A 22,684-nucleotide genomic window follows, 5' to 3' on the forward strand; every position below is an offset into this window, starting at 1 on the left:
GATTGAAACGAATTGTGAATACTGCTCTGGGTTAGAATACAGGCTGGTGCTAGAACAGTGTTTCTCAACTCCGGTCCTCAAGACCCACCAACAGGTCATGTTTTCAGGATATCTTAGTATTGCTCAGGTGATAATTTCATCACCTGCTCAAACATTCACTCCATCACCTGGGCAATACTAAGGAAATCCTGAAAACATGACCTGTTGGTGGGTCTTGGACTGGAGTCGAGAAACACTGTGCTAGAGGAACATGGACATGTACAAATTTACTAAACTGCATAGAGAGATTATAGCCATATATAAAACTGTAAATTGGTGTTCAAAGCTAAAACTAAAAGGACATTAAACACAGCGGAGCTAGCCCGGCCTATGGGTTATACTGAATTCCAGCATCACAGCACTGAGTGCACACAGCTCAGCTGCCCATAGATGTAAGACACACGTCATTACAGTCTCCGCACAATGCTGATGTATCGATGGTAGAATTCAATAACCCCTCCGTCATCACATTGTTCTTCACTAAGTTTCAAGCACTGATCAGCAGCACTATGTGCAAATATTTAATAAGAAGATGGGGAAGAAGCTATGCTAACATAAAATTAACCCCACATCTCCTGTTGCCACATCATAACCTTCTGCAAGAGGCAACAGCAACATTTCATCTTCATCTTCAGTTCCTTCCAGTCCCACAGCATCATCCCCAAAACCCTCGCCTCTCCTTCCATTTAAAAGGTCTTCACCCTCAAGGGGATGCAAAGCCGTTTCTCGCACAACCTGCATCATGCCCATCATGAGTCCACTCCTATCCTCCACTGGGAAGGACTGAGGGGCAGATGAGGGCTCAGTCAAGGAAAAAGAATAATTCAGGGATTCTAAAGGAGTCTTCACAGGGAGTAAAGGAGCAGAGGTATGATCGCTGCCTTCTGATGTTGGCTGCAATGGACCGGTGCTTGGATTCTGCGGTGATTCAGTTTGTGTCCCCTGTGTTCGGGGAGGAAGAAGACCCCATCTACGAAGTCTCCGCAGAAGGCGCCTAACAGGTCGTGGGGGACGACGCCTTGGAGGCAGTTCATTTAGGCCTCCAGCTGGAAGAGGTGGTGTCTGATGAAGAAACTGTAGTAGACTGCGAAGGTTTCCCATAAACGAGCCCTATAAAGAGAAGAATAAAATATTACATATTACTCCATTTTTAATGCTGGATGTCTTACATGAGAATGACAAAACATGAATATTTAAAAATGGAAGTCTTAAAAGGGAGTTTGGAAGATAGATTACTGGGCATAAGCACAAACCATAGAGACGTATCGCAAGGAAAATACTTGAATTTCTATAAAAACAAAAATCATCGTATGTTCAAAATGCTAAATACGGTTAAAAGAAAAACCCCCAACTTGACGATCTGGTAAATGAACGTCAAGAACATTTCCAGTGACCACTAGATGGAGCAGAGAGATAATTCACAGAGACAGAAAATGTTCCAGGAAACACAGCATCTCTCTTCCATTACAGGTATAATTGCCAGTCATTAAAATGATTGGTAGTGTCAGTGTGGGCCACTCCGAGAGAATGACTGTGTACGTGCTCATCTTTCTTTTTATTCTCCTCTGTGTGTGTGTTTCTATTCTGAACCACTCTCGTAGGTGTTCATATTTATGCATCCTTGTACATCCACCAAGCAATCTCTGTGCCCCATCCTCCCAATATTTCCAGTCCGTTTCACTCCATAACTCTACATTTAAATAGTAGTCTTTAACCCCTTTACCCCCAAGGGTGGTTTGCACGTTAATGACCGGGCCAATTTTTACAATTCTGACCACTGTCCCTTTATGAGGTTATAACTCTGGAACGCTTCAACGGATCCCGGTGATTTTGACATTGTTTTCTCGTGACATATTGTACTTCATGATAGTGGTAAAATTTCTTTGATATTACCTGCGTTTGTGAAAAAAATGGAAAGTTGGCGAAAATTTTGCAATTTTCCAACTTTGAATTTTTATACAATTAAATCACAGAGATATGTCACACAAAATACTTAATAAGTAACATTTCCCACATGTCTACTTTACATCAGCACAATTTAGTAACCAAAATTTTTTTTTGTTAGGGAGTTATAATGGTTAAAAGTTGACAAGCAATTTCTCATTTTTACAACACCATTTTTTATTTAGGGACCACATCTCATTTGAAGTCATTTTGAGGGGTCTATATGATAGAAAATACCCAAGTGTGACACCATTCTAAAACCTGCACCCCTCAAGGTGCACAAAACCACATTCAAGAAGTTTATTAACCCTTCAGGTGTTTCACAGGAATTTTTGGAATGTTTAAATAAAAATGAACATTTAACTTTTTTACACAAAAAATTTACTTCAGCTCCAGTTTTATTTTACCAAGGGTAACAGGAGAAAATGGACCCCAAAAGTTGTTGTCCAATTTGTCCTGAATACGCTGATACCTCATATGTGGGGGTAAACTTTTACCACTGTTTGGGCGCATGGCAGAGCTCGGAAGGGAAGGAGCGCCATTTGACTTTTCAATGCAAAATTGACTGGAATTGAGATGGGACGCCATGTTGCGTTTGGAGAGCCACTGATGTGCCTAAACATTGAAACCCCCCACAAGTGACACCATTTTGGAAAGTAAACCCCCTAAGGAACTTATCTAGATGTGTTGTGAGAGCTTTGAACCCCCAAGTGTTTCACTACAGTTTATAACGCAGAGCCGTGAAAATAAAAAAAAATTTTTTCCCCACAAAAATTATTTTTTAGCCCCCAGTTTTGTATTTTCCCAAGGGTAACAGGAGAAATTGGACCCCAAAAGTTGTTGTCCAATTTGTCCTGAGTACGCTGATACCCCATATGTTGGGGTAAACCCGTTTGGGCGCACGGGAGAGCTCGGAAGGGAAGGAGCACTGTTTTACTTTTTCAACGCAGAATTAGCTGGAATTGAGATCGGAAGCCATGTCGCGTTTGGAGAGCCCCTGAAGTGCCTAAACAGTGGAAGCCCCCCAATTATAACTGAAACCCTAATCCAAACACACCCCTAACCCTAATATCAATGGTAACCGTAACCACACCCCTAATCCCAACCCTATTCCCAACCGTAAATGTAATCCAAACCCTAACTTTAGCCCCAACCCTAACTGTAGCCCTAACCCTAACCCTAATGGGAAAATGGAAATAAATACATTTTTTAAATTTTTCCCTAACTAAGGGGGTGGATGAAGCCCCCCTTCATCAAAAATCCGCTAGAAAACCCGCTATAAATAGTAAATCAATCCCCCCGATTGATTTACTATTTATAGCGGGTTTTCTAGCGGATTTTTGATTGGCAGCCATCACACACTAAAAGAAGCTTTTAATTGCAAAAAAATGTTCTTTGCGTTACCACATTTTGAGAGCTATAATTTTTCCATATTTTGGTCCACAGAGTCATGTTAGGTCTTGTTTTTTGCGGGACGAGTTGACGTTTTTATTGGTAACATTTTCGGGCACGTGACATTTTTTGATCGCTTTTTATTCCGATTTTTGTGAGGCAGAATGACAAAAAACCAGCTATTCATGAATTTCTTTTGGGGGGGCGTTTATACCGTTCCGCGTTTGGTAAAATGGATAAAGCAGTTTTATTCTTCGGGTCAGTACGATTACAGTGATACCTCATTTATATCATTTTTTTATGTTTTGGCGCTTTTATACGATAAAACTATTTTATAGAAAAAATAATTATTTTTGCATCGCTTTATTTTGAGGACTATAACTTTTATTTTTTCGCTGATGATGCTGTATGGCGGCTTGTTTTTTGTGGGACAAGATGACGTTTTCAGCGGTACCATGGTTATTTATTTCTGTCTTTTTGATCGCGTGCTATTCCACTTTTTGTTCGGCGGTATGATAATAAAGCGTTGTTTTTTGCCTCTTTTTTTTTACGGTGTTCACTGAAGGGGTTAACTAGTGGGACAGTTTTATAGGTCGGGTCGTTACGGGCGCGGCGATACTAAATATGTGTACTTTTATTGTTTTTTTTTTATTTAGATAAAGGAATGTATTTATTGGAACAATTTTTTTTTATTATTATTTAGGATTTTTTTTTTTTTTCTTTTTACACATGTAAATTTTTTTTTTTTTTTTTTACATTTTTACTTTGCCCCAGGGGGGGCATCACAGTAAAGTGACAGATCGCTGATCTGACACTTTGCTGTGCACTGTGTCAGATCGGCGATCTGACATGCACAGCAGGGAGGCTTCCCGGCGCCTGCTCTGAGCAGGCGCTGTGATGCCACCTCCCTGCAGGACCTGGATGCAGCCCCGCGGCCATTTTGGATCCGGGGCTTGCAGGGAGGAGACGCTCGGTACAAGGTGAGCACATTGCCTTGTACCGATCGTCTCAGGGAAGCACGCAGGGAGCCCCCTCCCTGCGCGATGCTTCCCTATACCACCGGAACACTGTGATCAAGTTTGACAAGCCAAGACCCCTGAGTGTGACAAGTAAACTGCTCAGTGTGTGTAGCATTGCTACTGCAGAGATACTGTCAGCTTAACATACAGAGAATCGTGCAGCAGTGTAGTTGTTCTACTTCCTGCTTCCAGTTTTCACAGAGAAGAGACTGCAAAGATTTAACCCCGGATTTTCCAGTTCCCAGGAGACAGAGGAAGAGACTTCAGAGTCGACAAGTGCCACTGTTTCTCGGCGCCTACGTTGGAGAAGATGACCCTACAAGCAAGTCCTCATCAGACTGATAAGTGTTTTCTCAAGAAATTCCGTTTACTATTGTTACACTGTTTGACTATCTGGGAACTTATACTACTTTCCATATATTTGCACGGTTATATTATTAGTTTATTATATTCTAATGTTTTCTCCCTGCGAGGAGAACCTTATTCCTGTTAATAAACCCCTCAACAGTTGGTCTGTCTGTTCCGTGGTGACATACTCAACACCTGCATACTATTACAGGGCCACCATCTAGTTCCTTATAAACGTCAACTACAAATTGTTGAAGGTGGAATATACATAAAAGGAGATACAGATACAGCTGAAGGCTGGATTAAATATATTTTTTGTGAGGGTTGGTGCGATACTGTAAGCTTTGACAATATGACTATATTCTCAGGTTTTCACATTCTGATCTCAAGATATATTATGGGAAATACAAGAACACTGCATTGGGGCTTATTGATTAGAAATGCTGATCACTAATATTAATCATTACTTGGATAGTCAGCATTCAGCAATGATGTTACAGGTTACAAATAATGGAAATGTGTTCCATGTCAGAACACAGTCTTGTGGAGCTTCTGTGGCCTTTCACAGCGTTTCTACTGCAATTTATTACCCCAACATCATACATTTTACTTCTGAAACTTCAGGAGCTACATTTTCTCAGATGACTAGGGAAAAAAATTGAACAGGTTTTTTTTAACCCTTAGGTGAGCAATTGTTTTGAGCCCCAATAACAAGCAATTTACTGTATTTTGTGGATTATAAGACGCACCCCAAATTTTGAGGAGAAAAATAGGAAAAACTTTTTTTTTAATAAAATGGTGGTGCTTCTTACAATCCATAAGTCTTATTGCTTAACCCAGTAAGCTGCGGTGAAGAAGGGTCCCAGGGTCGCTGCTGGCGGAGGCAGGAATGGGACGATGCTGCGGACACCAGACTGGGAGAAAGGGGTGCTCGGATGTGCAGCGCTACAGGTGTTCGGTGGTGCAGAGGCTCCACTGACCTATTGTGAAAGCCCAGAGCCCCCATACTTCCATGGTTTACAATGCGATGGACTCCGGGATAATGTATGCCGGGGGCGGCGCATGCACAAATGAAGATCTTGGCGCTGAGATCTCATCTCCAGAGATCTCGGTGCAGAGATCTCCATTTATGCATGCGCTTCCCCTGGCAACCATTTTCCTGGAGTCCACCGCATTGTAAACAATGGAAGTACGGGGGCTCCAGGCTCTCACCAAGTGTCGGCAGGGCACCCGCAGCACTGAACACCCGCTCATCCCAGCCTGCGGCCTGCAGTAACGCGCCACTCTTACCTTCTCCTGGGACCCTGCTCCACAGCAGTCGGTAAGGTATATTCAAATTATAAGATGCCCCCCCATTTTACCCCCAAATTTTTTGGGGAAAAAAAGTGCATCTTATAATCCGAAAAATATGGTATTTATTTTTAAACCGCATTCACTGTGTGGATTAATAATAAGACAATTGTATAGTTCAGATCATTATGCATACAATACTGAATATTTGGAGGCTAAATTGCTCACTGGTATTTGTTTGGAAATGAAATGCATTTTCTACATTTTGAGTTGTTTTGTTATTATTCTCACGTTAACAGTTAACAATAAGCAACTGAGATGGAAAATTTACTTTTCTCATTTAGTAGCATAATAATTTTGCACACCAATAGTTGCCCAATAACTCTGACCAGATAGATATTATCCTAAGGCCACGTTCACACGTTCAGTATGTGGTCATTATTTTACCTCAGTATCTGTAGCCAAAACGACTAGTGGGTGATAAATACAGAAGTGGTGATGTGTTTCTATTATACTTTCCCTCTGATTGTTCCTCACCTGGTTTTGGCTTACAAATTCTGAGGTAAAATACTGTGCATATGAACGTGACATAAGACAGACAAAACCTCCCTTTTAATTTTCTTAAATATTCAAGTTAATTAACCATTTGTGTTGACCGGCAGTTGATCAATCTTAAAAATTAATCAAAATTACGAACTGCCTAATAATTGTGTACATAGTGTAATGACTACCATAAAAAGATGCATTGGTGGCCACTACATAACTCTAAAGTTTTTTTAACCTGATAAATCAACCCTCTTTACAAGGGAGAGGATCTGGTGTGGCAATTAGCTGATCACTAATGGGTCTAGCTCCTAGCAAACAGCTGACTCTGCAGCCAGCCAGGCATTTCCCCGAGTTAACCTCGCAGAGCCTGCAGTGAAAATCCCTTTCTACTTTTTGCTGAACATTCATTCGGTAAGTTATGGGATTTGAACATTCTGTGCCGATATACCGTAAGTACTACTGCTCGGTGCACAAAAGGTGAGGCTAATTATTTACATACACCTTTCCCCCTGCTTGGTTTCCCTCAATATCCACCCCCATCCTCTGACAGGGATGGCTTCATAGAGCCAGATAAGGGTGGAGATAAATGGAAACCAAGCAGGTGTGAAGGTGATGCACTGAGCACCTGTGCTTGGTTTTGAACAGTCATTCTGTGCCGACAGTGTCCCTTTAAAGTGACCGTCAGCGCAGAATGACTGTTCAAGCCAATTAGAGGCACTCGGTGCTTCACGGTGGGACCAATCATTTACCTTACATACACCATCCCAATGGCTTTGCCATATATCCCCACTATTGATGAGCAAAAGTGTTATCCAAGCATGCTCAGGTGCTAACTGACTGACTTCGGCTTGCTCAAATAATATGTTATTATATCAAACAGGCAATCCCTGCATGTGTTGCAGCTGTTGAACAGCCGCGAGACATGCAGCCACAGGGACTAACATTTTTTTCAAGCATGCCAAAGTGAGTCAATTAGCACCTGAGCATGCTTGGATTACATGTTATCGGAGCACGTCCGTTCATCACTAATCTTCACCCTTCTCTGGTCATCAGACGGACTCCTCTGACTTTGACGGAGTCTGTTTTTTTCAGTAAGTTTAATGGAAAAAATATTGCAGTGAAAATGAAAGACTTGTAATGGAGCCTCCTAAAGGAAACTCAGAAGCAACTGAGCACCTGGTCTAAGTCTACCTAAGAGCTATGGGATCATCATTAGAAATTTTTAATCAAAACTTAACACAGAATTTCATTTTAGATGCGTTGGGACAATGATAATGGAATAGGAGACTGGCTGCACAAGCTAATGTGTCTAGCACAGAGCTGTTACTTTCCATTTAAGCCTATGGCAGATAAAGATATCGCTGAGTGAATGTTCTCAGCTATTTTTACATCTTCTATTCATCTCAATGGAGGTTGTCAGTTCATGTGGAGCCACTAATGAAACAGCAAAGATGGAGTACAAGGCCTCCGATTGGTCAGACTAGGACCTACACCGATAACCCCTTATGTGGGGGAAAGCCACTGGGCGTATGGCAGGGCTCAGAAGGGAGGGAGCACCGTTTTGAATGCATAATTGGCTGGAATCAATGGCGGGCACCATGTCGCGTTTGGAGACCCCTTGATGTACCTAAACAGTTGAAATCCCCCCAATTCTAACCCCAACCCTTAACCATAGCCCAACCCCAACCCTTAACCATAGCCCAACCCTTAACCATAGCCCAACCCTTAACCATAGCCCAACCCTTAACCATAGCCCAACCCTTAACCATAGCCCAACCCTTAACCATAGCCCAACCCTTAACCATAGCCCAACCCTTAACCATAGCCCAACCCTTAACCATAGCCCAACCCTTAACCATAGCCCAACCCTTAACCATAGCCCAACCCTTAACCATAGCCCAACCCTTAACCATAGCCCAACCCCAACCCTTAACCATAGCCCAACCCCAACCCTTAACCATAGCCCAACCCCTAACCATAGCCCAACCCCAACCCTTAACCATAGCCCAACCCCAACCCTTAACCATAGCCCAACCCCAACCCTTAACCATAGCCCAACCCCAACTCTTAACCATAGCCCAACCCCAACTCTTAACCATAGCCCAACCCCAACTCTTAACCATAGCCCAACCCCAACTCTTAACCATAGCCCAACCCCAACTCTTAACCACTTAACCATAGCCCAACCCCAACTCTTAACCATAGCCCAACCCCAACTCTTAACCGTAGCCCAACCCCAACCCTAGCCAAACCCCAACCCCAACCCTGGCTCTAAGCCCAACTCCACCCCTAGCTCTAACCCCAACCCAACCCTATAGCTCTAACCCTAGCTCCAACCCCAACCCTAGGCTCTAGCCCCAACCCTAACAGATTTTTTTTTTATTATTTTTACCTAACTAAGGGGGTGATAAAGTGGGGTTTAAGTTACTATTCTTTTATTTTGATCACAGTGACAGGGTCCATCACAATGATCAAAATGAACCAATAAAAAAATTCTCCTATTGTTGCTGGGTGCCGTCCGGCAGATCCCAGAGGGCGCACTGCGCATGCGCCCGCCATTTTCTTTCCGAAAGAAGACGCCAAGGGCTGGGGGACAGGACCGGGGGCTGCAGGAGGTGCTGTAGGTACCAGGGGGCTCAGAGGGACCCCATTTATCTCTCCCCTGATGTGTTAGATCATATCAGAGGAGAGAGAAATAAATCAGACTTTTTTTGCGGTCACTGTTATTCGGTGAATAACAGAGATTGCAACACTGGGGACTGTAAAAACCTACCCGAATCATGTTCTCCGGGGTCTCAAATACCCCCCGGTAGCCGAGACCCCGGAGATTTTCCGACGCTGGAGGGCGCTATCCAATTATTTCTCAGTGCCGTTAAAAAGCGGCACTGAGGAATAAATACCCTTAACTGCCACTGATAAAAGGCGTATCTGCGGTCATTAAGGGGTTGAGGCAGCACGCCACACGGCATCACTGAATCCTACCATTTCCAGGTATTTTTTATTTAGGGAAATTGTTTATTGAAGGGGATACCTCTTGAGTTATTGCCCCACAAAAATAAATGTCAATAAAGCCAGAAAGCTTCTAACAATGACATAGTTAATGTCACCCTGCAGTCTCACGCGGCAGTAACATCAGATGGAAGTGCTGAAAACACAGCAGCTCTATATGCCTTTCTGAAATAAAGGGCTTATTAGTACAAGGTATATGGCATGTACACTCACATCATTAGGACTCTCAGTGGGAAAGTCATCAACAGGTGGTATAGCTCCTTGAGCAATCAACTGCCCATAGGATGGAGGTGCTTGCTGCTGGATCAATTCTGCATCAATCCGGGATAAAGGTGCAAAGACGCTGCAAAAAAAAAAAAAAAGTGTAGAGTTGCTGCGTTGTCTTTATTTTATCAGTATTTATAATATCCTTCCATTAGTATTGATACTCACCTATACTCACGTGCACGTGAAGTATACAGTCGGCACGTACATCCTAAAGCTACAACAAGTAACGTAGCGCAAATTAGGCTTCCTATAACAGCCGCTGCAATTACTTTCCGGGGAAGTATGTAGCCACAGTTCTTCTCGTCACTTCCATCTCGACAATCAGCTTGGCCATCACATACCCATGCTTCATACACACAGCGCTCCAAATCACAATGGAAGCCTCCAGGCTGACATCCACGACAGTTTCTTTCATCTGTACCATCTTGGCAGGAAGTTTGGTAATTACACCTCTCATTGATCGGGTAACAGCCATGACTTGAAGCACATGGAAAGTGCCCCTCGGGACAGTTTGTACAGTTAACCTCATCTCTGCCATTGGCACAGTCCCAGATTCCATCACAACGCTGTGAGTCTGAAAAACAGCCACCACCTACCTCCACTCCATCTTCAAATAAAAGACCTGGACTAGAGCCACATGGTTGGTCCCAAGGAAGGCAGTAGCCCCGTACACGGTAAGTGGCATTAAACCCTCGGGGCCGGAATGATGGAAACCATCCATTGGGCATGTTAAAGGTAGGAAAGTGAAGTTGAGATGGTGGTGATCCCATTTGGTCAGTAAGGCGTGGGCCAGGGTCGTGGTTCTTAGTGCCAGGAAATCTATAGTCAGAGCCATATGTTACAGAAGGATCAATAATTGTATAATGGGGTGTATTTGTGTTGTACTGATATACAATAGTTACTCTGCCCCCAACAGACTCCACTGTGACAGATTTGCCATTGCTTTGGTGGTACAAGGCACGGAGAAGGCGTGGAAAATCACCAACGCCATTTTCATAAACTACAAGAGCATCTAGCTCTGAAAGCTGGAGGGAAGAAAACTGCACAGCAAGTCCACGGCTATCTTCAGAGTCAATCAACCAACGGCAATAAGACGGTAGAGGAGAAGGTGGAGAATCTGGATACCCAGGAGGAGAGAAGACGCCATAGAAATCTTTTAGTGTAAAGTTGCAATATGATGAACATGAAATTTCATCCAATTTATCCTCACAGTCAAAAGAACCATCACAGACTGAAAACAGGGGAATACAGCCAGAGCTGCAACGGAAGAAACCGGATAGGCAGGGTGAGGAGTCTGTAAGAGGAGAAAGAAGTAAAACAGGTTACAATTAGCACTAAACAAATTAATCCAACACAACTACCTTAAGTTTTTAACTTTTAAGTAGGTGAACATGTTTAGGCAAGCTCGTAATGGTCATACACAAAACCCAAACAGGTAATACAAGCTGCTACTTTGTTGGCCATTGCATATGCACTCCTCTGTCACATAAGGCCTCTTTCACACTTCCGTCTTTCAGCTCCCGTCGAGATACGTCGATTTTTGAAAATTTGCAGGATCCTGCATTTTCTCATAGACTTGTATTAGCGACGGATGGCCATCCATTTCATCCGTCGTGCACTGGATCCTGCGTAAAAAAAAAAAAGGTCCGTCGGGCAGAGAAAACGTTCAGAGGAACATTTTTTCTGCACATCGGAAAATCGGTCAGCAACGCATCCTGCGCTGCGAGTCACTGGCAACAATGGAAGCCTATGGGCGCAGGATCCGTTGCTGACTGTGAAAAGCAGGAATCCAGCGACGAGTCACGTCTTTTCAAACTGAGCATGCGTGGAAGAATTTGCCATCAGGGAAATTCTCGCTCGCTCTCTTTCTCTTTTTACTACTGATGCTGCCCATATCTAGTAACAAGATGTTAAAAATAATAATAAAAAAAAAGTCACAATATTCACACCTACCGGCATCTCGCGCAGCGTTACCGATGCTCCCGGCAGCTTGCGTTCCTAGTAATACATGGCGAAATCTCGCGGTCTCGCAAGACCGAGACTTCTCGCGAGATTTCGCAATGTATTACTAGGAACGCAAGCTGCCGGGAGCATCGGTAACGCTACGCGGGACGCCAGTAGGTGAGAATATTGATATTTTTTTAATTATTTTTAACCTGGTTTGTATTGTGTATGCGCTTTCGCAGCGGAAAACCGCTATGAAGACGCATACACAACAGGTGCACATAGGCTCAACGGGTCCGTCAGAAGGACGGGACCAGTGCACCCTTCACATACGTTTTGACACTATTTTGTTATCGTCCGTCGCTACGTCTCGGTGACGCAGCAGGACGGGAGAGTCACGACGGAAATGTGTAAGTAGCCTAACAAATACATAAATGTCTACCTCTTGAAGCTCATCAAGAGAATGCCAAGAGTGCAAAGCAGTCATCAAAGTAAAAGGTGGCTACTTTGAAGAACCTAGACTATAAGACATAATTTCAGTTGTTTCACACTTTTTTGTAAGTATATAATTCCACATGTGTTAATTCATAGTTTTGATGCCTTCAGTGTGAATGTACAATTTTCATAGTCATGAAAATACAGAAAAACCTTTAAATGAGAAGGTGTGTCCAAACGTTTGGTCTGTACTGTATAGCTGCTGTCACACACTAAAAGACGCTTTTTAATTGCATCTCCATATTTTGAGAGCTATAATTTTTCCATATTTCGGTTGACAGTCATGTGACAGCATGTTTTTTGCGGGATGACTTGATGTTTTAATTGGTACCATTTTCGGTCAAATAATGTTTTTTGATCGCTTTCTATTCTGATTTTTGTGGAGGCAGAATGAACAAAAATCAGCAATTAATGAATTTTTTTTTTCCGTTTGGGTATGGTAAAATTGATAAGGCAGCTTTATTATTTGGGTCAGTACAATTACAACGATACCCTATTTATATAGTTTTTTATGTTTTGGCGCTTTTACACAAAAAATAATTATTTTTGCATTGCTTTATTCTGAGAGCTATAACTTTATTTTTCGCTGATGGCGCTGTATGGCAGCTTGTTTTTTGCGGGACAAGATGATGTTTTCAGCAATACCATTTTTATTCAAATTCGTCTTTTTCGTATCAATAGATCTTTATTTATTTTTCCAAAAAGAAAAAAAATTTTTTTTAACAACAAGCTGTGTATGTGGCACGTCACTTCTATCTTTTAAGTATATTTTCTCTTAATATTGTACTATACTTAAGACATTTATTATAATGGGAGAGTTAGGCAGGGGAATTGCAAGAAAGACAACAGGAAATTCTATTAAGGAGGGTAGATTAGAAGGGTAAATGGGTATATCCAAATCTAGGATAAAAAGTGTAAATGCTGTATAGTTCATTTTCTCGAAAATAAATAAATATCTGTAAAAAACAGTTACAAGCATACTATTACATATTAAGGCTATGTGCCCACGTTGCAGAATAGAAGATTTTTCCGCACCAAACCGCACACCCTTGCCAAGAAAAACACTTGCGGATTTTGATGCGTTTTTCAAGCTTTTTGTCAATACAAGTTTATGGCGGCAGAATTGCTGCAATTCCACAAAATTAATGACATGCTGCGTATTTTTCCGCAATGCGATTCCGCTGCGGAAAAATACGCAGCCTGGGCACAGCAATTGCAGAATGCAATTAAAATTAATGGGATGCGTTTTGTTAGCGTTTTTTAAGCATTTCCGCAGCGGGCATACAGCCTAAAGAAAATTTATTTATACCAACTTTATACCCACCAATAATACACATTGGTCTTTTTGATCCTGTTTTATCCCACTTTTTTCCAGCGGTGTAGCATAGTTTGCTACTTTTTTTGTGTTTGTTTTTACTTTCACTAAAGAGGTTAATTAGTGTGACACTTTTATAGATCGGGTTGTTCCAGATGTGGCAATACCAAAAGTGTTTTTTTGTTTATTTATGTTTTTTAAACATACATAATATTATACTAATAAACACACATTTTTAATTATTACTCTGTAATTTTTTTTTTTTTACATATATCTTTACTTTGGGGACTTTAACTATTTTTTCTCTGGCTCTACATCTAGCTCTGCCCTTCTCTGGCTCTACATCTAGCTCTGCCCTTCTCTGGCTCTACATCTAGCCCTGCCCTTCTCTGGCTCTACATCTAGCCCTGCCCTTCTCTGGCTCTACATCTAGCTCTGCCCTTCTCTGGCTCTACATCTAGCTCTGCCCTTCTCTGGCTCTACATCTAGCCCTGCCCTTCTCTGGCTCTACATCTAGCTCTGCCCTTCTCTGGCTCTACATCTAGCCCTGCCCTTCTCTGGCTCTACATCTAGCCCTGCCCTTCTCTGGCTCTACATCTAGCTCTGCCCTTCTCTGGCTCTACATCTAGCTCTGCCCTTCTCTGGCTCTACATCTAGCCCTGCCCTTCTCTGGCTCTACATCTAGCTCTGCCCTTCTCTGGCTCTACATCTAGCCCTGCCCTTCTCTGGCTCTACATCTAGCTCTGCCCTTCTCTGGCTCTACATCTAGCTCTGCCCTTCTCTGGCTCTACATCTAGCTCTGCCCTTCTCTGGCTCTACATCTAGCTCTGCCCTTCTCTGGCTCTACATCTAGCTCTGCCCTTCTCTGGCTCTACATCTAGCTCTGCCCTTCTCTGGCTCTACATCTAGCTCTGCCCTTCTCTGGCTCTACATCTAGCTCTGCCCTTCTCTGGCTCTACATCTAGCTCTGCCCTTCTCTGGCTCTACATCTAGCCCTGCCCTACTCTGGCTCTACATCTAGCCCTGCCCTTCTCTGGCTCTACATCTAGCTCTGCCCTTCTCTGGCTCTACATCTAGCTCTGCCCTACTCTGGCTCTACATCTAGCCCTGCCCTTCTCTGGCTCTACATCTAGCTCTGCCCTTCTCTGGCTCTACATCTAGCCCTGCCCTTCTCTGGCTCTACATCTAGCTCTGCCCTTCTCTGGCTCTACATCTAGCTCTGCCCTTCTCTGGCTCTACATCTAGCTCTGCCCTTCTCTGGCTCTACATCTAGCTCTGCCCTTCTCTGGCTCTACATCTAGCCCTGCCCCACTCTGGCTCTACATCTAGCCCTGCCCTTCTCTGGCTCTACATCTAGCTCTGCCCTTCTCTGGCTCTACATCTAGCCCTGCCCTTCTCTGGCTCTACATCTAGCTCTGCCCTTCTCTGGCTCTACATCTAGCTCTGCCCTTCTCTGGCTCTACATCTAGCTCTGCCCTTCTCTGGCTCTACATCTAGCTCTGCCCTTCTCTGGCTCTACATCTAGCTCTGCCCTTCTCCAGAGCTGTCAAAGTGGGAGTGGAGCATGAGAGAAAACAAGTAGATGGGGTGAATTTAAATGATTGGCCTCACCATCAAGCACAGAGCAATGGGACCTAGTTTGAACAGTCATTTTGTGCTGACAGGAGAATGGCTGTTCAAACCAAGTACAGGACTTTAGACTTTAGTGGCATCCTGGAGGGGCCAAGCCTTTATGTACCCACAATCTCCCTTTTTTGATTAGAGCCCGAAAAAGGCGGAGATCGATGGAAACCAAGAAGGTGTATATAAACGATTGGCCCCGCCATGATGCACCGAGCATGATGCATCAATCTATTTTGGACAGTCATTATGTGCTGACAGCTACTTTATGTGCAACTTTCCACCTACTTGTTTTCCCTTTAACCTCCACAAAACCTCTTACTTAATTGACAGGTCTAGCTTTTAAGAGTCAGAATGGCGTAGTTAAATGGAAAACAAGTAGGAAAGAAGGTGCACATAAATGTTTGGGCATTTCAACAGTGTGTCAAGCTCTTGTATTTGGTTTGAACAGTCATTTTGTGGAGACAGAATCCCTTTAAAGGTTGTATGTTATCTGTCAACAGAATCAGCCCTACCAAGTCATCTATATGAGCATGTAGGGCATAGAAAGTTGATTAAAATGATACCTTGATATTTGAGATGCCAGGTCATATTCCAAAGGTATTCACATTTTTCTTCTATGAAAATGAGCTGTTAAGATCTCTGGATTGGTCACAGATCTCCCTAAGAATTTTTTTCCAGACCTAATTTCAAACAAAAGAGGGTATTACCAGTGTGAGACATGCAAGTACTGACAGTCTGCTCTCTTGACGTACATGTCTCACACTGGTAACACCCGCTTTTGTTTGAAATAAGCTCTGGCGGCAGATTCTCATGAAGATCTGTGACTGGTCCATAGATCTTATCAGCTCATTTACATATTAAAAAAATGTGGATTTCTCTGGAATAAAACATCGGATTGTATATGTCAAGGTTCATTTTAGTCAACTTTCTATGGCCTATATGCCCATAGAGACTACTTAAGAGTGTTCATTCTACAGACATGTTGTCTTCAAAGGGAATCTGTCAGTCATTTCATGCTGCGCACACCATGGGCAGTATTAATCAGAGCCTAGCTGCACAATTGCAACCAGGTTTGTTTTTGTCTGAAATGCTCTTGCTTTCAGAGAAAACAAAGTTTAAAGATCTGGCTTGGGACTATAGAGAGAGACCGAAGTAGTCCAGCTGAGCCCGGCTTCTTCCCGCATCGCTCTAGTTGATTGACAGAAGTCTCATGTAACTATGTTTTCTCTGAAACACCAGAGTTTTTCAGAAAAAAAAAAACTATACCCGGCTGCAATCGTGTAGCCAGGCTCAGATTCATGCTGCCCGTCATTTGGGCAGCATGAATCAACCGACAGGTTCACTTTATAGTTTTCAATTAAGAGATTAAACACAACCTTTATTTCAAACAAAATTTGATACCACGTTAAGATGTCACTTAGGTCTGAAACTTACCATAAATGGACTCCCCTTCTATGAAAACTAGGTGTCCTAGAAAAGAAGCCAAAAAAGAAGACGTTCAATGAAAAGAAAGTCACTTATTTTAAAAACTACTTTGAATAGCAAGTCACATGGGACAAAGTGGGTAGAGAAGTCTACACACCCTTAAAATGTGTTAAAATTAGTGATGAGCGAATATACCAGAGTATTTTTTAGTGCTCGGAGATTTAGTTTTCATCGCCGCAGCTGAATGATTTACATCTGTTAGCCACTATAAGTACATGTGGGGGTTGCCTGGTTGCTAGGGAATCCGCACATGTACTTATGCTGGCTAACAGATGTAAATCAATCAGCTGCGGCGATGAAAACTAAATCTCCAAGCACTACAAAATACTCGGAGGACCCCTGAGCGTGCTCGAGAAATCTCGAGTAACGAGTATATTCGCTCATCACTAGTTAAAATGTCAGTTTTGGTCATGTAAAAAGTCATTTCAGAACTTTTTCCACGTTTTAAAGAAGCTTTCTTAAAGTTTTTATCTTAATATGTTTCAATCAGATAATATAGCACTGTGTACTTACAATTGCTCATTTTATGCATCCCATCATTTAGAATACATTCCGCAATTTTAGTGCACATGATGTGTTTTTTTCCGTGAAAAAAACGCATTGCGGTAAAAAACGTAGCATGTTCATTCATTTTGTGGATTTTTTTTTGCGGATTTCCCATTATATTATTGCATTTCACTCCGGAAAAATCCGAAAAAAAAAACTGCACCAAAAACGCGGTAAAAACTGTTTAACTGTTTCAGCAGATTTTCCATGACATTTTCTTAGTTGCATTTACAACAAAAACGAAATGGTCCATAAACAGCTTGCAATACAGCAAAGGGATCTCAATGTTGTCAGAATGTATACATTTTTTTTCAAAATTCCAAAGCATTAGATACACCATGGAACACTGAAGATGGTCATCAAAAAGTAGCTTAAATTTGGCACAAGTCACTTTAACTAGAACTGTTTGTCCCTCAAATATTGATGTAAAGAAAAAAAAAAAATTGGTCTGGGAGGCTGCAAAGAGGCCTATAGCAACTTTAATGAGATGCAGGAATTTCTGGCAAGTACTGGTTGTGTATTGTACCTGACAATCTCCCATACTCTTCACATTTGGCCTGTGGGGTAGGATGGCAAGACAGAAACCTTTTCTTACAAAGAAAAACACCCAAGCCTGGCTATGATTTGCCAAATGGATGTGGGAAACGAGTCAAGGTCTTATGACACGACAGTTGACCTTTTCGAATTGTGGCAAAAAAGTTTATGTTTGGTGCTAAATCAACTGCACATCATCAAATGAACACCATACTTAGAGTGAAGCATGGTGTTGACAGAATTATGCTTTGGACTGTTTTTTTGGCAGCTGGAACTGGGGCTTTAGTGAAAGGTGGAGGGAACTACACCATGTGCAGAATTATTAGGCAAGTTGTATTTTGATCACATACTTTTTATACATGTTGTCCTACTCCAAGCTGTTCAGGCTTGAGAGCCAACTACCAATTAAGTAAATCAGGTGATGTGCATCTCTGTAATGAGGAGGGGCGTTGTCTAATGACATCAAAACACTATATAAAGGAGTGCTTAATTATTAGGCAACTTCCTTTCCTTTGGAAAAATGGGTCAGAAGAGAGATTTGACGGGCTCTGAAAAGTCCAAAATTGTGAGATGTCTTGCAGAGGGATGCAGCAGTCTTGAAATTGCCAAACTTTTGAAGCGTGATCACCGAACAATCAAGCGTTTCATGGCAAATAGCCAACAGGGTCGCAAGAAGCGTGTTGGGCAAAAAAGGCACAAAATAACTGCCCATAAATTGAGGAAAATCAAGCGTGAAGCTGCCAAGATGCCATCAGTTTTGCCATATTTCAGAGCTGCAACGTTACTGGAGTAACAAAAAGCACAAGGTGTCTGATACTCAGGGACATGGCCAAGGTAAGGAAGGCTGAAAAACGACCACCTTTGAGCAAGAAACATAAGATAAAACGTCAAGACTGGGCCAAGAAATATCTTGAGACTGACTTTTCAAAGGTTTTATGGACTGATGAAATGAGAGTGACTCTTGATGGGCCAGATGGATGGGCCAGAGGCTGAATCAGTAAAGGGCAGAGAGCTCCACTCCGACGCCAGCAAGGTGGAGGTGGGGTACTGGTATGGGCTGGTATCATCAAAGATTAACTTGTGGGACCTTTTCGGGTGGAGGATGGAGTGAAGCTCAACTCCCAGACCTACTGCCAGTTTCTGGAAGACTTCTTCAAGCAGTGGTACAGGAAGAAGTCAGTATCGTTCAAGAAAAACATGATTTTCATGCAGGACAATGCTCCATCACATGCCTCCCAACTACTCCACAGGTTGCTGGCCAGTAAAGGTCTCAAAGAAGAAAAAATAATGACAAGGCCCCCTTATTCACCTGATCTGAACCCCATAGAGAACCTGTGGTCCCTCATAAAATGTGAGATCTACAGGGAGGGAAAACAGTCCACCTCTCAGAACAGTGTCTGGGAGGCTGTGGTGGCTGCTGCACGCAATGTTGATCGTAAACAGATCAAGCAACTGACAGAATCTATGGATGGAAGGCTGGTGAGTATCATCATAAAGAAAGGTGGCTATATCGGTCACTAATTTTGGGGGGGTTTTGTTTTTACATGTCAGAAATGTTTATTTCTAAATTTTGTGCAGTGATATTGGTTTACCTGGTGAAAATAAACAAGTGAGACGGGAATATATTTGGTTTTTATTAAGTTGCCTAATAATTCTGCACAGTAATAGTTACCTGCACAAACAGATATCCTCCTAAGATAGCCAAATCTAAAAAAAAACACAAAAAAAACACTCCAACTTCCAAAAATATTAAGCTTTGATATTTATGAGTCTTTTGGGTTGATTGAGAACATAGTTGTTGATCAATAATAAAAATAATCCTCTAAAATACAACTTGCCTAATAATTCTGCACACAGTGTATTAACAGTTCAAAAATAATCAGTCAATTTAGAAGAAAAACCTTGAGGCCTCTGCTAAAAAGCTGAAGATCAATTTTACCTTTCAGTGCAACAATGAACCCAAGCATGCCTCCAAAGAAACAAAAGAATGGCTTCGACAGAACATGATCAAAATTTTGGAATAGTCCAGAACCGAATCCAGTTAAAAATCTGTGTGTTACCCTGAAGAAGGCTGTACACAGGCCCTCATAATCTGACACATTTGGAGCAAGGAAAAGTGTGCAAACATTGCAAATTCTAGATGTGCCATGCTGATAAATTTAATTTGAGTAGGAGTCTATGACAGCATTCAGTCTAAGAGTACTTTAATACATTTTTAATTTAAGACCGTGCATATTTATACAACCCCATTATTTTAGTTCTTTCATCTTCCATCCAAAAAGATTGCCGTTTATTTTTCAATTAAATTGTACAGATTGTAGATGACATTACAGGTGCAAAAAGTTTTGAAACAATTCTTCTAGGTATGATTTTCTGTTCACATGATAAAACTACACACTATTAAAATGCTAGTTTTTTGTATCCACTGCATCTATTGCAAATCTTTTGCAGTGCAAAATCTGTACTGACAAAATCTGCATATTCCTTTGTGGAAATGCTGCAGATTTCACTGTTCACATTGGAAAGGGTTAAATCCGCTGTGAAAATGGGCAGCATAAATTAACATACTGTGTTAGGGCTGTCCCACACGTCCAGATAATTCCGGTACCGGAATAAATCGGTACCGGAGTTATCCGTGTCCGTGTGCCTGGGAACTCACGGAGGCCATACCTGCGGCACACGTGTGCCGCCCGTATGGCGAGTGGGTACCACACGGAGCGTGTGGTACCCACTCTGCATGGTGCTGAAGCTGCGATTCATATCATCCCTGCAGCAACGTTTGCTGCAGGGAAAATATGAAGAATAGTGTTTAAAATAAAGATCCATGTGTCCGCCGCCCCCCCACCCCCTGTGCGCCCCCCCCGCTGGTCAGAAAATACTCACCCGGATCCCCCGTCGGCAGTCGCTCCTTCCTGGTCTGGCCGCGGCTTACTGTATGCGGTCACGTGGGGCCGCTCATTTACACTCATGAATAGGCGGCTCCGCCCCTATTGGAGGTGGAGCCACATATTCATGAGTGTAATCGGCCGCATACAGTAGGAGGCGCGGCCAGACCAGGAAGGAGCGACTGCCGACGGGGGACCCGGATAAGTATTTTCTGACCAGCGGGGGGGGCGCACAGGGGGTGGGGGGGCGGCGGACACATGGATCTTTAGTTTAAACACTATCATTCATATTTTCTCTGTAGCAAACGGTGCTACAGGGAACATATGAATGGCGGCTTCAGCACCATGTGGGGGGGACAGCGCTTACTGTAGCGCTGTCTCCGGCACGCCACACGGACCCCAGACGGAGAATGTCCGTGTGAGGTGCGTGTTTTACACGGACCCATTGACTCTATTGGGTCCGTGTAATCCGTGCGCTCCCACGAACACTGACATGTCTCCGTGTTTGGCACACGGAGACACGGTCCGCACACGGTCCGCACAAAATCAATGACATCTGAACAGATGCATTGATTTTTATGGGTCTACGTGTGTCAGTGTCTCCGGTACGGGAGGAAACTGTCACCTCACGTACCGGAGCCACTGACGTGTGAAACCGGCCTTAGACAAATCCGCAGCACTAGTTAATCTATGCAGCAGATTTTCTCTGCATCATGTGGATGAGATTTTGGAAAATTTGGACCAAAAGAGTATGTGCACACGTTAGGTGCATCATTTCTGCATTTCTTAGCAGGAAAAAACGTGCTTTTCTTCACATGCGATTTTGGTGATTTTTCCATGGGTGAAATTTGCAGCAAAAACCCTGAAAGAATTGACATGCTGCAGATTTAGGGTAAGTTCACACAGGGTGTTTTTGCTGCTTTTTTATGCTAATTTTCAGATGCTTTTTCCAGTACCAGCAAAGCCTATGACATTTCAGAAATCTCATGCACACACATTGGTTTTTTGTGTCATCAGGATTTTGTGCTTTGCTGCTTTTTTTGGACATAGAGCATGTCACTTCTTTCAGCGTTTTTGCAGCATTTTTCACCAATTGGCTTGAATGGGTGTTGAAAAAACGCTGCAAAAACGCAGCAAAAATGGAGGTACCATTATTTGCAGCATTTTTTCTGCAGAAAAGTCCATGGACATTAGCATGGCCAAAGACACAAAAATGCACCAAAAAACGCACCCAATCTGCAACAAAAAACGGACCAAAAACACACCTAAACCTGCGTTTTTGCAGCAGCTTCTTTCCTGCCAAGAAATCAGGTTTTACTGCAGAAAAAAAGCAGAAAAAACGCCCTGTGTGAACTTACCCTTAAGGGTATGTACACACGTTGCGGATTTCCTGTGGATTGCAGTACAATGTAAATCAATGGTAAAAAATAAATGCTGTGCTAATGGTGCAGAAAATTCCCTGCGGAAACCCTGCGGATTAAAAGAAGTAGCATGTCACTTCTTTTTGCGGATCTGTAGCGTTTTTGTACCCATTCCATCACAGAAATCAGCAGGGGTAAAAAACGCATGAAATCCGCAAAAAATTTGCAGCAAAATCGCACAAAATCCGCACAAAAAAAGACGTCAATTCCGCATCTGCATTTTTTGCCAAGAGATGCAGAATCCGCACCAGAAATTCCTAAGCCTATTCCGCAACGTGTGCACATAGCCCAAGTCTGCAAATCACAAATAAGCAAAAGTGTGCATGAAACTTCAGGACCCTCATTCACCCTTTAGGTTTTATGACAAATCTGGACTGAAAAAAAGCAAAGTGTGCACACAGCCGAAATCTGCTGCATGGATGCGCCATATAAATATATCCTAAACCTAAGTTTACACAAAGCAGATTCACTGCAGAAATGTATGCTCTGAAAATCCTTTCCACACATCTGAATGGGGATGTTTGTGGTACCAGCTTATGGATTTCTGCAAACCTCTTCAGATGCATGGAGCAGTACTGAAAT

At 42.6% G+C, this 22,684-nt stretch overlaps 1 protein-coding gene across 1 annotated transcript in view; it reads right to left on the reverse strand.

Moving 5' to 3' along the window:
* Positions 1-291: 291 nt before the first annotated feature.
* Positions 292-22,684, reverse strand: part of LRP10 (LDL receptor related protein 10) — a 38,859-nt gene continuing 16,466 nt past the window's right edge. The window contains exons 2-5 of the mRNA XM_077299168.1: positions 16,666-16,701; positions 10,020-11,148; positions 9,801-9,930; positions 292-1,149 (exon numbers count right to left, since the gene is read on the reverse strand). Of these exons, the coding sequence (XP_077155283.1) occupies positions 589-1,149; positions 9,801-9,930; positions 10,020-11,148; positions 16,666-16,701 (1,856 nt within the window). The 3' untranslated portion in view covers positions 292-588. The remainder of the gene's footprint in view (positions 1,150-9,800; positions 9,931-10,019; positions 11,149-16,665; positions 16,702-22,684) is intronic.

This window comes from Ranitomeya variabilis, chromosome 1 (genome assembly GCF_051348905.1).
Source record: "Ranitomeya variabilis isolate aRanVar5 chromosome 1, aRanVar5.hap1, whole genome shotgun sequence".
NCBI classification, from domain to species: domain Eukaryota; kingdom Metazoa; phylum Chordata; class Amphibia; order Anura; family Dendrobatidae; genus Ranitomeya; species Ranitomeya variabilis.